The sequence below is a fragment of the Phalacrocorax carbo genome, chromosome 21 (genome assembly GCF_963921805.1).
Source record: "Phalacrocorax carbo chromosome 21, bPhaCar2.1, whole genome shotgun sequence".
Classification (NCBI taxonomy): Eukaryota; Metazoa; Chordata; class Aves; order Suliformes; family Phalacrocoracidae; genus Phalacrocorax; species Phalacrocorax carbo.
Genome location: NC_087533.1, coordinates 4,645,474 through 4,657,474, shown reverse-complemented (window position 1 = coordinate 4,657,474; position 12,001 = coordinate 4,645,474). Strand labels below are relative to the sequence as shown.

Here is a 12,001-nt window from a genome sequence, read left to right as displayed (position 1 = left end):
CGTTAAAAAACAAAAATAAAAAAAAATAAAAAAAAATAATAAAAAAAAAAACAAACACAAAAAACCCACCCAAAATAACTGTTTGTGCACGTGCTTTTGTTTTTTTTGCAGCAAGCCTTCATTCTGCCGTCTGCTCCAGCAGCGCTCCTGCCCAGCGCATCCCCCCACCCCCCGCCGGCGCCTCCCCCCGTGGGTCAGCCCCACGGCAGCCCCCGCGGCGGGTGGGCGCCCCGAGCCCCCGGGGACGGCGTGGGGCTGCGCCCGCCCGCCCGGAGGGCGGCTTTAAGAGCCGTGGGGGCGGGCGGGTTTCTTCTCGCCGCCCGCCGGTCCCTCGCCGAGTCGCCGGTGGCGGCGTGGGTCGCGCGGGGCGCGCACGTGCGGCGGGCGGCCGGGGCCGCGGGTGGGCGCGCCGAGCGGCGGGCCGGGCCGGCGGCGGCGGAGGAGGGCCCTGCCCCGGCGGGGCGCTGGGCGCTGCGGGTGTGCATGGCCCTGCGTGGGCGGCGATGGCTGCGTGATGGCCCAGCGCGGGCAGCCCGCACCGCACGCCATGGCTGCCAAAGAGGAGCTGTACAGCAAAGTCATCCCCCGGCGGAACCGGCAGCACCGCGCGGGGACCATCAAACATGGCTCGTCGCTGGAGATCCTGCTGTCAATGGGCTTCCCCAAAGCCCGGGCGTAAGTCGCCGCGCGGCCCCTTTTTCCCCGCGGCTCTTCCCCCCCCTCCCCGCCTCCCTCTCCTTTCGTTTTACGGCGGCGAGAAGCGACGGGCGCCTTTCTGCTTCGCTGCTCCAGACCGCGACAGGCGGGCGGCGCGGAGCCGGCGCAGGGAGCCCCGGCCGCCGGGGACGCGGGGCAGCGGCCGGGGGATGCGCTGCCGGGGCGGCCCGGGGACGCGGGGCAGCGGCCGGGGGATGCGCTGCCGGGGCGGCCCGGGGATGCGGGGCAGCGGCCGGGGGACGCGCTGCCGGGGCGGCCCGGGGACGCGGGGCAGCGGCCGGGGGATGCGCTGCCGGGGCGGCCCGGGGATGCGGGGCAGCGGCCGGGGGATGCGCTGCCGGGGCGGCCCGGGGATGCGGGGCAGCGGCCGGGGGATGCGCTGCCGGAGGGGCCCGGGGACGCGGGGCAGCGGCCGGGGGATGCGCTCCCGGAGGGACCCGGGGATACTTAACGGGCCGAAGGACGCCCTGGGTCGCATCTCCCGGCGGCCGGCCCGGCTTCGGAGGGCGAGGGACGCCGCAAGGTACCGGGCGCGCTGCAGGTGCCGTCCCGGGGCTGACCGTGTCCCGTCCCCGCCGCCCGTGGGAACGTGGGGTGCTGAAGGGCCTCCGCACTGCCCGGGGCAGCCCACCTGCACCGCCCGGCAGGCATCGCTGGAAAGTTTGGGATGGGCAGGGAGGCAGTTTTGTGCACCCCCCGTTGAAATCAGAGCCCATCGTTCCTCTGCTTTGAAATTAAGGAGCCCTGGGTGCAATCGCTTTCGCTGCCTTGGTCACCCCGGGAGATTTTCTTTAAACTGCGTACAAGTCAACCAAAAAGGAACGGAGCAATAGAAGAAAATTTTTGTAGTCCAAAGTGGTAGGTTTTTCTTGCCCGATTTAGCAATGCCCTGGTATAATCTCCCTGCATGTGCTGATGCTTTAAATTAATTAGGCAGCAACCTAATGATAACTTCATAATGACTCTCCTGTTTTAAACATAGCGACTCCTGAAGTGGGACTGGCCACTTCAGGCTGCAGATGAAACCAATGGGGATTTGGATGATTCCTTGATCTGCTTAAGTTTTCCTTTTGTTGATGATACCAATTAGAACTCAGTGGTTTTGCAGCCTGTCTTTGTGCAGTTTTTTATAAATATAAAGATACACACGTGGTCTTAAGGACATATGTCAGGAGATTGTCATGGATCTGCTAGCATGTACAGAAAATCTGTTGTGTTCTCCATTGTCCTACTTACGCTCCTTACGTCTATCAGCGATCTACAGTTATCTGTTGAAATCAACATACAGCATTTATATACAGTGCCTGCATATGGAGATAGTAGGAGACCGGTGACTTCACGCTCTGCTCCTTTGGAAAAACAGATGTGCATCTTTCAGTGCAGCTAGAGAAAAAAGCAGCTTGATACTATGAATGAAACTAGTTATTACCTATACAACAGTGCCATCAAGGCTGACAGTCGGCCCTGGTCTTACCTAACAGTTAGCTGAGGAACTGTTTGTGGTTCATATTCGTGCCCAAGAAAATGATAACTTTTGACAGAAATGGACCCAAAGCTTCATCATACGAGATAAAGACAGAGCGAGCCAGAGAAAGGGGTAAAATATTCCCAACTGCAAAGAGTACTTATTGCAAATGTAACCAGTGAGACGGGTAAAACTGTCTTGATACTAAGTTCGAGATGCTGCAATATAACTGTTTGACAACTCAGCTGTCTGCTGGGAAGGGGACCACTTTCCTGACCTGAAGCAGCAATTAGTGCCCCTATTCCAGCCTGCTGGAAATACCACAAATAATTCATCATTAAAATTCAGATAAGAAGCAAAAGAAATAAAACCGAACCATTAAGCACTGGCACCAAGGGCACGCTATGGAATGGCACATGCGTTCGGAAGCGTGAGAGGCAGGACCACAAAAGACATTCCCTAAAGGTCGCTGCTTCCCAGAAGCTGCTTTTTAACTCCCAGCTCTGCAAATGTGAATGAAAGAGATTACCAAGTTGCCAAGGAGGTAAAAGCACCTTGTCTCCCAAGGACGTTATTGAGAAGTAGCCTTAAAGTCCTTCTGAGTCATCTCCCAAAACTTTCCCATCCCTGTTTTCTACCCCAAAGCCACAGTTACAACAGGAGACAGAGAATTCAGCCAAACGGGGGATTTCAGATCTGTGCCTGTAGATCCAGCATACAAATACAAGCCAGGCGGATACTTAAAAGTGGTGACCATCTGTTTGGATGGCTTATGTGAAATAAAGCTCCAAGTTGTCAGGCGAGTCTATCAGGCACGTCACAAAATGCCACTGCTGTTGGCATCAGTGGCCTCCCGGCTTCTTGTTAGAACCAGGGGAATTGATTGGGGCAGGGGACAGAGAAGACCACTGAAGGCGGGGTAAGAGACACAGGAGCTACCTGGAGATCCCAGGGGCACTGTTTTCAGATGCGGTCGTGAGGCAGTACCGAGATCCTGGGGAGTACTCACATTGCCTAACTTTCAGCTTCTAATTCAGCTCAAATAACTTCATGTACCTCACACCCCTACCGATGGGCAGGTCAGCTTTTGTCTTCCCAAAACAGAAATCATTAATTATTTTATAATACTTTCAGTTTATAACAGCAATAAAAGCTCAGGTGGCCAGGGTGATCCTGGGCTTGGACTGCTGACGGGATTGTTGCGTTCATTTTTTTTCCTGGTTTCATGTTACTTTGGACAAGCCACTTCTACCCTATGTATGCTAAAATAATCAAAGGTGAAAGACTAAATATGATTTCCAGGTATTCCTGGATGGTTAGTATAGACTAGCTCAGTGAAGGGTAGAAAATTGTATGAGCCAGGCTGAAAGCGAGAGAGGATGCCATAGGCATTTACGCTTCAGGTATCGAATGCAAAACTGCCGTGCATCTTTTGTTCAAATCGAGGCATTATTAAATAAGTCTTTATTTGTTCATCTGGCATGTGGTTTATGGGGGACTGTGGATAAAGGGTCCTTCAAAGAAGGACATGTCCTTCCTTTCTGAACTAAGATAAATTGAGAGCAGGTATTGAAATGAACGGAGCTCCACTGATGTCAGCGTCCCACAACACAGACTGAGACCCCAGAGGTTTTCCCCACTCCCCTGCCAAAGGCCTTGCCAGCACAGGCAGAAGAGCAGCTCTGTTGTGTGCTCCTCGACAGGTGTCTGTCTCTTTTCCTCCTGCTGAGCAACAGCTTCAGTTCAGCTGGGCTACTCTAAATTACGTGGTGAGGCAGTGATGTACAAACCACCTTTGGATGCGTTTACCTGGGGATGGCAATTTCTCAAACCACTGTAGTATGTCATTGCTTTGGACTATTACCATGAAGAGCTGTTGTATTCCTTTTTTTTTTTTGTCAGCACACAATCATTATTTTTTTATTTTGCAATTAGCCCATTATATTACGTACTGTCTAGTCAAACAAGAGGAGGCTGTCCCTATCCCAAGTAGTTTCTGATTTAAACGAGGAAGGAAAGAAGGCAAACGCGGTGTTATGATTGTCATTTTGCAATTTGGGCACCAAGGCAAGAATCTTACCCAGCGTCACGCAAAAGTCTGACCAGATCCCCAGTGTCTCAAGACCCTAAACACAACAACAGGCTTCCTCTAGAAAGAGATTTCGCACAACTGGTATTTCCGTGTTGTTCTGAAATACTGTACCTCATCTCGTTATGGACCTGCTGTCGGTGGTTGCACCAGCAGATCTGATCTGACTGCCAGCACCTCTCATTATTGTGTGATAATCCCTATATAGGTGTTGATAGTCTTCCCGACAGTAAATAGAAGGGGAAGCACGATGTAGTTTACAGGCCACTGAACCTATAGGGGATCACTTAAAACGACTACGCATGTGCAAGCAATTAAAAAAAATCCTGTGTGTAGCATGTATCTCTGTAAAATGCTAAATATAGGAAAATTTAGTGATGGACTGCAGTTTCTTTCAGGATGGAAAAAGGCCTTTGATCAAACTTACATTATTGGAACTAATACAGGGATAAGCAGTTGAAATCCTCCAGCCTGCTTGGTGCAGAAATCAGCATGGCTCCAGAATCTGAGAGTTCAGTGATTCACATTTTTAAAAGTTTCACATCAGAATTTAATATCCTCAAAAACAGAAAGTTAAAATTCTAGTTGAGAAAAAATTCTGCTTTCTTTGTTTTAATTCTGGGTGCGCACAAGTGCATGAATATATAAATATAAAAAATTTAAAATTTTACTTGGGTTTGTGCATGCAGCTCTGAATTCAAGCCACAGCCCTGAGGTACTGTTTCAGAAGAGATCCAGACCTAGAAAAATGAAGATAATTCTCTGGCCCCTGTCATTACTCAAACTGGGTAAATCACTAACAGAACACTTAAGTTAGAGGCATCATGCTTTTTTTGTTGCCATGCTCTGACAAGTGTAAGAGATGAGCGCTCTTCTTGACACAGGTGGCAAAGCTTTCCAAAACTAAACTGATGTTCCTTCCCATCACCAAAGCCTGAAAAATTGGGGCCGCTTTCTGCAGACAGGTCCATAATGTTGGTTCAATGTGTAATGCTGTGCTCCTGCATGGATCTGCTGATGCTAGACATAATGGCAAAGCACTTCCCCCTCATAAAAATGGGATAGACAGGAATATTGTACAGTTTACCACGAATCAACTGCACCACTTCCCCTATACTACACTTTTCCTCCTTCCTCCCTCCCTCCCTCAAAAGACCACCTGGGTTTAACTCTGTGTTCATGGGCATGGAGTTAATTCATAAAGCTGTTCCACATTTCCCCTGGACCTGAATAGAACCAAGCAAGTCTGATTTTGAGTTGCTTTCTCAGTAACGATAAGAATTTAGGAGTATTAGGAGTTTCATTATTCTCAAAGAAAAGAAGTTCAGATCCAGTTTACAAACAGTAAAATCTTCTCCTGTGTTTTGAAAATGTTTTCTAGGCTGCTAAAACATGTTTTGCCTAGTAACAGACTTAGCAACATAGCAGTATTTCAGCACAGAAAGGCTGTGAAGTCTCTCATTCCTCTAGGGTTTGAGCTGGATTTGGGAAAATACTGCATGGAAAAAAAGCGCTGCAGATAATCTTTCGATTTTGAAGTGGTTTCTGTTCCTTCGCGGCCTTGCTTTCAGGGTACTAGTTTTCTGCAAATACTCCTGCCTGAAATTCATCGTGCTACAAAGGTATGCCCAAAACGTAGGCACCCCCTAAGTCCCACTTAAGCCCAAGCTTTAGCAGGCTTGTCAGGATTCACAGCGACTTGTGTCGGCTCGGGGTGTGGCGGGAAACCCCATCGCAAGTGAAGAAGCTGGTGGATAGAAATGTGTCTAGAAGCAACAGTGTAGAAGGGTATGTTGGATGTGGATTTCCAAGTTTGTTAACAGCACTGGAGGGAATCTTCAGCTGCTGAATAGAAAGTCCAGGTGGTGTAGCTGCAAGGGCTTAGGCAAAAGCTTCCCCTACTGCTCTGTCTGTGCCCATCGTTCAAGACAGTGGGTTTCAGGCTTGGATAGAGCCACATTTTGACGCAGTAGAGAAACCGTCTAACCAAAATACTGCCAGTGCTGCATATCAGCCATCAGGCCGATGGACGTTTTTAAGCAGGGGCTTGGTAGGAAGTATTTGTGACCTGTTTACTCTCCACAAATAGCAAAACAGGAAGAGCTTGCTGGAGGTGCACCCTTTGGCAGATCACTTGGAGAAGGCCTGCTTCCCCTACTGTGCCCTCCCCTTCTTCATGCCTGCCAAAGCGTGTGTGAGTAGCAGTGGGGCAGGCAGCTCTTCGCCCACACTGGGGTTTAACGGATGAGATTCTGCATTGCAACTTGAGCAACGGTTTGAGCAATTAACTGGTCTAGTTCATGTATTGCAATTCCTAGGTTCAGCACGGAGGCCTCTCAACAATTTCGTACATCTGTGCTGGAAGGGATCCAACAGGTCTGCACTGCGCAGTGGAACATGGATACTGCGATGGAGTTAGCAGCTGCCAGGAAGGTGCACTGGAGAAAGGCTTGAGCAAACACACGTTTGGGACTGAGTCCCGTGGCTCCTCTGCATATGGGTTTTTTTCCATTGGCTTTACTGCAGATTTCTGCTGGGGGACTGAGGGATGATTACTGCAGTATTCAGACTGTTAGGTGCCAGCAGCTCCATTCTGTTTGGTGTGGGGAAGATCTTTGTCAGACAGTTCCTTACTTTAAAGGTCTAAAGTGATAAAACATAGAGGGCTCTTTATTTCCACCGTATAGTCTGGAAACTGAGGGACAGAGAAGCTTGGATATATACATCAAATCTGTAGTTAGGCTGGCACTTGCACCTAAATCTGTAGCATTTCAGTCTGTTAGCATAATAACAGGACTTAGATATCTGGTCTGAGTAGAACATCTATTTCCATGACATTGTATAAAATTTTCAAATGGAGAGAGTCCTCCTTTTAACAGAGGCTGAATGAGTCATTCCTGTGATAAGATCATACTCTAAAACGATAATGGCAGCAGTAGCACTCCATATTACCTCAGTGATTTAGGATACTGTATACCTAACTGCCATTAATCGTATCTGATAGTTAGGAGAAGTGGAACAATCAGATATTCGGGTCAAATATTGACAAAGAAAATGCTTCTGCCACAAACATCAAGAAAATTGTTTAAGGACAGTGCACCCCTATGCAAAGACTGCTCGCAGTAGAGCCAAGGTCAGTGAGGCACCGCAATATTTGCTGCATAAGTGGTAGCTGCCCACAAAGCAAGCTTGCACGTGTTCACGGGAGGAAAAATCCCCACCTTCATAGTGCCTTCACACACCATGCCTCATTGGGATCTCATATTTAAATGTCTAAGTAGCATCACCATATGCAGTGAGTTCCTGATTCAGTGCTAAATCACCCAGAAGACAGCAATCCCTGGATTTCTGAGATGTGTTTTTCAGGGCTGTCTAACTTTGGCAAACACTGTAAGCGATGTCAGAAAGTTTCCTGGTCCCTGAGGACTTAGTTCATTTTGGTATGAAAATGGCATGGTGACAAGAAAACATTTCCTTGTGCTTCTGTCTCTCTGATGATTTTTTTGTCGTGGAGCAAAGGGCCTGAACTTGGTCCTACCCTCTGCACTAGGAAGGAGAGGAGCTTCAGAAAGTGCAACCCAGAGCCCACACGTCACGGACAGAGCCTGAAAAATTACTTTGTGCCTTCTGTGTCAAAAACCCGAGCAGTTAATAACGTGCTCCTTAGTATGCAATTCCCTTTTAAGCTATGTATCAGTTTCGAGTGATACAGATACCAGTGTTATCTTTTGCTTTTCTGTCCCTTTTTCTGTCTTACTTCACAGACCTGATACTACTGTCAGGAGCCAGTGTAAGTTTACTGATGAGATTCTCAAGACAAAGACTTGCTAGAGAAACACATGATTTCAGATATCCAGCATGGACTACTTGAATGGAGCCTTGTTTGCATAAAATGCTGATTATTCTTCCTGCTTGAAGGCTTGGTGACAGTGGCAGTATGTTGGCCCATTTCTGCAGAATTCTGCAGCGCTTTCTCATAAAGCCTAGGAAGTTAACCCTGGGATTACTGTTGCCACTCTGCAACGCAAGAGCCCATGCTCGAAGGGTGCTGCCTGCCCTCGGGATCTCCTCAATAAATACACTGACAGAAGTCGGGGGAATTCCGCTCTTTGAAAGATCATGAGCAAAAGTTAAAAAAAAAATGAAAACTTGGTACTTTTAAATGTCGAGTGCTAACCCTGCTGGCTCCTGGCTCCTGATGAGACTTGTGTTTTTAAGTCACCGTTGAAAGTGAATCTTAGACGCCAAAGTCTTGCTCACACTTGAACACATCGCCCTAGGTTTTAACTGGCGCTCATAGTGGATTCACAGCATGTGCTCTGCAATTGCTAAAAGAATAGAGACATCCGTGTGTGCGTCTGTACTGCACCAGTCTAATTATCCTCAACAAGCAGAGTCATCAAAAGAGCTGTAGTTTAGCAGCTGACAGCATTTTGGATTCCATCACCAAGACTCGCTGCAGGCTTTGTGCATTACAATGGGGTGCGCCACGGCGCCTGTGTCTTACTCACCCCCTATATAAACAGACCTGAAAAGAATAGGCCTTGGCTTTGCTTGGCATTATTCTGTCCCGACCATATCCTATGCTGCCTGGTTGTGCACAAAGACTGAATCTAGAGAGCAACGTAAAGTGAGGGGAAACAACAGCAGCGAGAAATAATAGCATGGGTTGAGGGAATTGCTAAAGTCGCCGCAACAAAGCAGCCGACAACCTACATAAACAGTGTTTTAGACATCTTGTACCTCTTGTCTGTGTTCATAAGACACAGATGCTGCCCTTTCAACTCCACTCTCCCAATATTTCTCCTGCAGCTTTGAGAAGTCCCAGCAGCAAAAGGCACTTTTTGAGGTACTCCTGAAATAACCGCAACTCTCAGTATGCAGCTGAGCGCTGTCAATCTCGCACCTCGCTCCGCCATTCCTCGGGAAGCCTCAGCCTTCCTTTTTGTTTTTTAAAAGCATTCCCAAAAGAGTAAAGATAGGCATGGAGAGCAGAGTTGCATGTATATGACAATATCCTGACAGGTATTGTCAGGACCAGAGTGGGTTCTGTCACCCACCAAGCAGCAGCCTAAAATTTAAACATCAATCAAGCAATTACAAACCAGAACCCGGAATGAGTGACAGGAGATGTGTTTGATGTCTTTGCTTTCCCCAGACACCAAATTCAAGTCCTTGGGACAGAAGCCTCCTGTCACTGCCAGCAGGAATACCTTGCGGGCCAGGCCCTGTCAGCAGGAGATTAGCATGAAAATGCCAGCAAAAGGTTATGCACATGGCTGAGCAAACAGCAGCCTGGAGTAAACGTTGGGATATCTGTCTTCGGTGCTAGAAATGCAGAGGCATACCCAAAGATAGGTAACTGATAACCACCCTGGCCTTTCATAGCCTCACACTGAAAGAGGTTTTAACTGCATTTCACTCGCACCCATCACCCCTCTGTTATTATCAAATGCAAAGCAAGTGCCACTTTTTTCCCCTTCGTGTAGTATTAGCTAGCCTCTGCAGTTCATGATAGTGCAGAATTAATCATTTGCGGTCGGTGACTGTGAAATAATTGCCAGCGTAGAGGTGGGTGTGTTTCAGAGAGATTTTTCATCTCCTGATTTGTAAAAATGACTACTTTCTTTCCCTTCCACCTAATGAAATATAGCAAGTTCTTACACGACACAAACTCATTAATGCCCCGAGTCAGCAAAGCCCTTGAGCACGTACGTCTCTTGAGATCAAGATCTTCAATACGTTTCTACTGAGCATGAAGGGGGGTGCGTTAAATGGCATTGGAAATACCTGAAATAGGTGAAGTGGTACTGTTTTTCTTCTAAGCTGTTCCTCATTTTATTGAGAGCGATTGAATCAGTTTCATGACACAAATTTCAAGCCCTGAGTTTGTGCTGACATGAAACACTAGTATCGTTTTTCCCTTGTATGGCACCACTGAGTAGAAGTCTGATTTTTATGCACCACAACCCTGTTGTGCTGGGGGCTGTACAAACAGAAAAGGAAAACATCATCCCTGCTCCAAGAGCTGGCAATGTAAATAGGAGCCAGAAAGAGCAAATGTCTCTAGAGAGGAGGATAGGGAGAGGCCACGCGAGGAAGCAGACGGTATCATCTCCCGCTGACAAGCAGTGATCCCAGCATCGCTTCCAAAATCCTTTACTCCCAGCCGTTACCCATAGTTACAGTGAGTTAGATTGATGGGTGGAATTCACAGCTGCATGAGAATGGCACTGTTATGAACAGCTACTTTGAAATAAGTATCATTCCCATTTTACAGACAGAAAAATTTAAAATAAGACAATACATCAAGTTGCTGGATGCCAGAGAGGGCACCTTAATTAACATTTGCCATCCGCTCGAGACAAAGGGCGCTCCAGAGCTGCAAGCTGTAAATGGTGTCAATGATGTCCTGCTCTCTTGTTCTACTGTTATATTGAATTTATTCTTCGCAATCAATATTTCTTTCTGAGAGTAGCTGCCAAGTCCTAGCAAGTGTCAAATCACAATATATTACCCATGGATAAGCTGCAGTCAGTTCTCCCAGACACCGCTCAAAGAAATCCCAAACTAACCAAGAATTGGATCTGGTTCGTATTCACACTAGTCCGTGGGCAACGGAAACAAGCCTTGGAATAAATGTAACTTACAGCTGCACCTTACAAGACACATTTATATTCCCCTCTCCGAACCTCTCCCATAGTGTAGCTGTATCATAAATGCGTTTATGTTCTAAAGGGCAAAGCCTCTGGTAGTGTAAATCAGCCCAGCACCATTTACTTTGTTGTAGTGGTACTAATGCACACCAGCTGAGGATCGTACCCAGAAATAACCTGACTTTCTCTGCTGTGAAAGCATCCTTTAGAGAAATAGCTTTTTACACCATTCAGGTAATGCAAAGAGCCTGTGTGTAAATAAGAATCAGTACCAAAGCCTCTGGGCGAAAAACGTAAGCCTCGGGTGTCTCTTGCCTATTCACGGTGCATTTATATGCTGGGGCCAGAGTCTTTTATAAATAGTGACTCCAGCTCTGCACCACAGCACCGCTACTCGCTGCCCAGCTGCTGTGTGCTCAGGGAGCGCTTTCCAGAGCTGGTGCACGTAGTAATGTTTTCCCAGGCAGCACGGGTGCAGCTGGCTCCCCAGGTACCCTGATTATCTGGGGCTGAAACACGTCAGCCAAGCGCGGCAGGCTGGGGAGAGGATGAGTCAGGATGGGTCCACGGAGAGCCGAATCACGCACGCTCTCCGCAGCAGGCAGATAGCTTGTGCTGTGATGGCGCAGGAGAGCTGATGCTGTTTCCTTCCAGTACTACAGCGATTACAGGTTCGCTGCTCCACGAACATCCATCCTCTATGCTGTTTAACCCCCTCTCTTCTCAGAGTTAGCCCTGAAGTGTACAAGGTGCCTCCTGTGTGGGGTGGGTTGCACAACTGGAACCTCTTACACCGACCTGAAACCACCTGTATAGGGGTAATTTAAGCCTCACTTTGATTTTATAAAAATAGTGCAGTTGGGGGGTGGGGGGGATTACCCACTCCCCCGTGGTATTTCCTTTCTTCTCCCTAAGGTAAAATTTTCTACTTGCAAATGGGAAGGTTGGCCTTTATAAGAATTCTCCATTTCATCATCCAGCTTTCCAAAGGAGGTCATCAGATGCCATCTCTGAGACAGGAATTAACTCCCTATGAAGACCCTGACTTTGGGGGTCAATGTATCTTTCCAACTT

At 48.1% G+C, this 12,001-nt stretch overlaps 1 protein-coding gene across 1 annotated transcript in view; it reads left to right on the top strand.

Annotated features, from left to right (window-relative positions):
* The first annotated feature begins 262 nt into the window (after positions 1-262).
* UBASH3B (ubiquitin associated and SH3 domain containing B) overlaps positions 263-12,001 on the top strand; it is a 75,698-nt gene continuing 63,959 nt past the window's right edge. The window contains exon 1 of the mRNA XM_064470732.1: positions 263-675. Within this exon, the coding sequence (XP_064326802.1) occupies positions 515-675 (161 nt within the window). The 5' untranslated portion in view covers positions 263-514. The remainder of the gene's footprint in view (positions 676-12,001) is intronic.